The 4802-nt window shown below is 56.5% G+C and overlaps 1 protein-coding gene across 1 annotated transcript; it reads right to left on the bottom strand.

Moving 5' to 3' along the window:
• Positions 1-554: 554 nt before the first annotated feature.
• LOC103581894 (gap junction beta-4 protein) lies at positions 555-1687 on the bottom strand. The gene has a single exon (XM_008563616.1). It carries the CDS (start codon positions 1619-1621, stop codon positions 821-823), a length of 801 nt encoding a protein of 266 aa, XP_008561838.1. The 5' UTR covers positions 1622-1687; the 3' UTR covers positions 555-820.
• Positions 1688-4802: the final 3115 nt, after the last annotated feature.

The raw sequence follows: 4802 nt of genomic DNA, 5'->3' as shown, positions 1-4802 counted from the left end.
CCAGACTGGAATGCGGTTTTGGGAATTGTCAAGGTCTGCGTGGTGGTAGGGGTGGGGGAGGATCAGGCTTCTCCAGGAATGTGTGTCGGTGAAAAGAACAGGAAATTCCACAGACTTGAGGATCCTGAGGGACTGTTTAGCTTCGATGCTCTCCATGGGCCCTGGCCTGTGGAGATGTGCCTCCTACACAACACGACAGACCCCCTCCCCAACTGGCGCTCAGCACCGTCCCCTCCCACTAGCTGGGACCTGTGCTGGGCAGGGTTAGGGAGGCCACAGGCATTCATCTGATGGAGACTCACTGAGTACCGACTCCTGCTGGATACAAGGTCTCTTGGGGTCCCTTTCCTCCTACCTTGGCCAGCTGGTTGCAGAACCCAGAGACCCCTGGAGTAGCCTCTGCCTTTGGGCATCCCCCTGGGGGGCACACTCTGTGTGCATGTGGGTGATGGGTAAGCCTGGATCTGGGGCTCGGGTGCCCACTGGATGGACTTTGAGGTTTATCTGACCCCCCTGCTTTCCCTCCCACCACTCCCCACCTGTCTGCAAAGTATTGGGAAAATCATATTTATTAAGGGTTTTGATGTCCCTATTGCCATATACAAAATCCCCACCAGCCATCAACCTCCCTCCCCTGAGGCTCATGACCCAGGGACCAAACTGCTCCCTGCACTGGCCCCTGGGTGTGTCCTGAGCCCCCACAGCCACCCTCCTCAGTGGCCCTACTGCAGAAAAGACACAACTGCCCTTGCCTGTTTTCCCAGGTGGTCTCAGGGAATAGGTAGGGGGACCTGGTGATCCTATCCACCAATCTTGCCGGTTATGGGTACCCATCTACAGCCATAGGGGCTGACCCAGCCTTCGTTAAGACAGAGATCTCATCTTGGGGGTTCCCTTTCTGGGAAAGGACATATGGTGGGCACGTATCAGGTAGATGACCCTGGCGCCGAGACCGCCGGCGCCTGGGGCTGAAGACCTCCAGGCACTTCTTGCCCACCAGATAGAAGACCTCACTGAGATTGAGCAGGATGCAGATGGCAGCTGTGGTCACCATGAAGTAGGTGAAGACCTTCTTCTCTGTTGGGCGGGAGATGTAACAGTCCACAGTGTGGGGGCAGGGTGACACGGAGCAGGCCACCACGCGGGGCATGTCATAATCCTGGTAGAGGCGGTGGAAGATGTAGAGGAAGCCGGAGTCGACAGCGGCCTTGAAGATGAGACTCAGCAAGTACGTCCACCAGAGCCCACCCCGCTTCTTGCTCGGGTTGTCGTACAGGGACGGGGCGTTGGGCCCGTGCTTCAGGCGGTGCCTGCGCTCGCGTTCCTCGCGGTAGGCCACGTGCATGACCACGAGCAGCGAGGGGCACGTGACCAGGATGAGCTGCAGGGCCCAGAGGCGCACGTGGGACACGGGGAAGAACTCATCGTAGCAGACGTTGGGACAGCCTGGCTGCTTGGTGTTGCAGATGAAGTCCTTCTGCTCATCGTCCCACACCTCCTCGGCTGCCACCACGTACACCAGCACGCGGAAGATGAAGACCACCGACAGCCAGATGCGGCTCAGCGCCGTGGAGTACTTGTTCACGCCACTCAGGAGGCCCTGCAAAAATGCCCAGTTCATGCCGGCTGTGTCCTCGGCAGCTCACGTGGACGGGTCTACACCTGGGTGCCAGCTACGCAGGCCTTGGGAGCCACGAGGCCTGGGAGAACCTGGAAATGGGCACCCTTAATGATGGCGCGATTGACAAGACCATTCACAACCAGCCTGTCATCATGTCCTCACTCACAGTGACTCGGCGGGGGAGGGATTGCCATTGTCCCCATTTCACAGGGAGTAAACTAAGGCCTAGAGGCACCTGCCCAAGGCCCTGCAGCTGGAGTAGAAGAGCTGGTCTTGAACCTTGGTCTTCAGGTTCCTAAATCACGGTCTATCTTATTCTACAAAGTAATAGATACGTGTGAAGATAATCATCCTACATGGCTATACCAGCCAACCTCTTTTACCCCAAGGGTCAGCCCTGCAGCCACATGACTTCTAAAGAGGTGGTAAGAAGGTGTGGATTGGAGGATCTGCTCTCCCATCAGCTGCCGGGGCTGGACCAGGGTAAGAGGAGGTGGGAGCATGGCTTTATCAGTTGTCAGATTCAGTCAACTTTTACCAAATGCCAATATGAGCATGGCCCTGTGCTGGGCAAGTTCACATCAGCCCCTTGGTCGATCCCGGAAAAATCTCCATTCTTATTCCTCCTCTCTTGCTCCAGGAAGGCTCCCAGCCCCAATGTTCCCTCCCAAACTAAACAGAAGCTCTTTGGAACCATGGTGGCTTGGCACCATTCCCGCAACCCTGCCGCATTGGTGCTGGGGCCCCAGGGCTGACTGTCTCGACCACAGTGGGTTCCTCTGGAATTCCAACTATTCCGGCTTCAGGAAGGGACTTGGGAAGGAACATAAGTGGGATTCTGGCATGGTCTGTGCCTCATTTTTTCTGTCAGGGATCTCAAACCACCCCCCAAAGCCCGCCCCTATCTGCTTAGTGGCTGTTTTCTAGGCAAGTCTCCAATCATTTCCATCAGGCCCCTGGCTGGTACACCCTAAACTCCACACCCCCTTATCTGGAGTTCCCATCATGTTCCATCTCTAAGCCCTGCCCTCCCCTGTCCCTGATTCAGCTCTCAGCCTCTTCAGACATCCTAGCCCTGGGACACTTTCTGAGCACTGTCCTCTGAGTTTCACGGCAGGATGCATCACCTGTGCTCAGATGGTCTATTTACCTGTCTTTCTTACCAGACTGTCAGCACCTGGAGGGAGGACTGTAAATCTCATTCATCCCTGTCTCCCCAGGACCCAGCACTCGGCCTGACCCGGAGAACACACTATAGACATTTTAAAAACTGAATTGAAACCTCATTTCTTCCTGATCCTTCCTCTTGTCTCTTCTCTGGTCCTCTGGACTCCTTTTAGTCTGGCAGGACAGTCCTTCCCTTCCTTGGAGCTTCCCAGGGGTTGCTCCAGGGACCCTGACCCTCTGGCCCCTCTGGCCCCTCTAGGCTCCTCCCTGAAGCCCGGCCCACAGCCCCAGATCCCCTGGCTATCCTCAGCCCAGCCGGTCCCTTGCCTCCCAGTCCAGTCTCCTGCCCTATTTGGTCCTCACCCGTCTCGGGTCCAGCAGCTGCTCTCCTGTCCCTGGGCTTGTCTGTCTGCCTCGGGGCCTCCCAGAGGCAGCTTTTGTCTCTCACTCCCATGCTGGGTGGGGCTTTCTGAGCCAATGAGCCAAGCGAGAGTGATTGGGTGGGTGGGTGGCAGGCGGACGGGCGGGCTTCCCTGGGCACATACTCCGAGCAAACACCTGCAGCTCTTCTCTCCTGGCCCACGCCTTCTCTCCAGCCTGGCTGGGCATGGCTGGGCTGGGCTCCCTGAGCTGACAGGTATGTGGGTGAGACTGAAGTGACCCCAGGCCCAGGACAGCATCGGCGTGATTGAACTTGCTCCCGTCCTGTTGCCTCATTGCCCCTGCCCCCCGTCCCCAGGCCTCTTTCCTGCCCTTTTCTCTGGAAGCCCAATTCTGAGTTCCTCAGCAGCCCACATCTATGGAGAGGGGCAACCGTCATTCAGCCCCGGAACACATCCTACACTGGTGGGCATAAATCTGGGGCCTAGAGCTTGGGCTGCTCTTGGACTGTGTAGGAGATCGGGGTGGGGGGTCAGGGTGGTGTCACTATGGCTTTTCTAGACCAGGGCACCCACTGCCCTGGTGGAGACGAGGAATGCAGGTTGCAGCATGAAGTGCCCCAGTGGGCATGGGGTCAGGCACAGCCTCGCTGTCTGTCCTATAGGGGCCTGGGCCTCTGGGTTCTGGGGAATGTCCCAGGGAAGTTGGATGTGACCAGCAGGGACTACAGAGGGGCTGTGGGCCTGCATCCCAGCTGGGACAGTGAAGTGTAATGTGCAGCCAGGGAGGGGCCCCTCTGCCTCACTTCCCACAAGCATTTATCAAGCACTTCCTAATACCAGTGATTAACATTTATGTGGCCTTTTACAGCTGGCTACCCTGTCCACAGCCATGAGTTCATTGATCCTCACAGTAATGCCACAGGCAAGGTATTATTAACCCATTTTGGAGATGAGTTGCAGTCACTTTCCCAGAGCCAGTGGAACTTGGGTTCAGTGCAGGCACTCTGACTCCAGAGCCTATGAACTGCAGCACGTCGCCCCCGCACTTGGCTCCTCTCTCTTTGCAGACAACCCACAGCCCTAAACTTGCAACTGGGGATAAAGGTTCGACTTGAGGATGAACAAGTAGTGTGATCCCCAGGAGTGCTGGGGGACCCCTTTTCTGGAGTGGAGGATGACCTCTCATCTGGCTGGACAGAATGCAGCCCTTTGCAGGGGCAGAGAGATGGACACCGTGGCCTGATAAGGATGGCAAAGGCCGAACAACCAAAGGGCACCTTGAATCAGTGAATGAGTTCACATTTATTAAGCCCTGACCATGGGCCACACACATTAAAGGTACTTACACATCTGTTCTCTTATTAAACCCCTCCTTGCAACAACCTTGTGAGATGGCCCTCAGTATCTCCATATTACAGAAAAGGAAACTGAGGTGCAGAGCAGAGGGGTAACATGCCCAAGGCCACACAGCTGGGGCAGGTGGCCAGAGCTGAGGAATAGGGATTTGATTTCAGGCTGTCTAAATCCTCCCTCTTGACTGCCCCCAGCTTGAGACCTCCAGGCTACACCTATGAGAGATGCTGGAACTTTCCAATCCAGGCTCAACCTATCAGCTCAGTCTAGGCAGCCTC

The sequence above is a fragment of the Galeopterus variegatus genome, unplaced genomic scaffold (assembly GCF_000696425.1).
Source record: "Galeopterus variegatus unplaced genomic scaffold, G_variegatus-3.0.2 Scaffold14201, whole genome shotgun sequence".
Taxonomy (NCBI): Eukaryota; Metazoa; Chordata; class Mammalia; order Dermoptera; family Cynocephalidae; genus Galeopterus; species Galeopterus variegatus.
The sequence above is the reverse complement of the archived record's forward strand: the minus strand, read 5'-3'. Positions and strand labels throughout refer to the sequence as shown.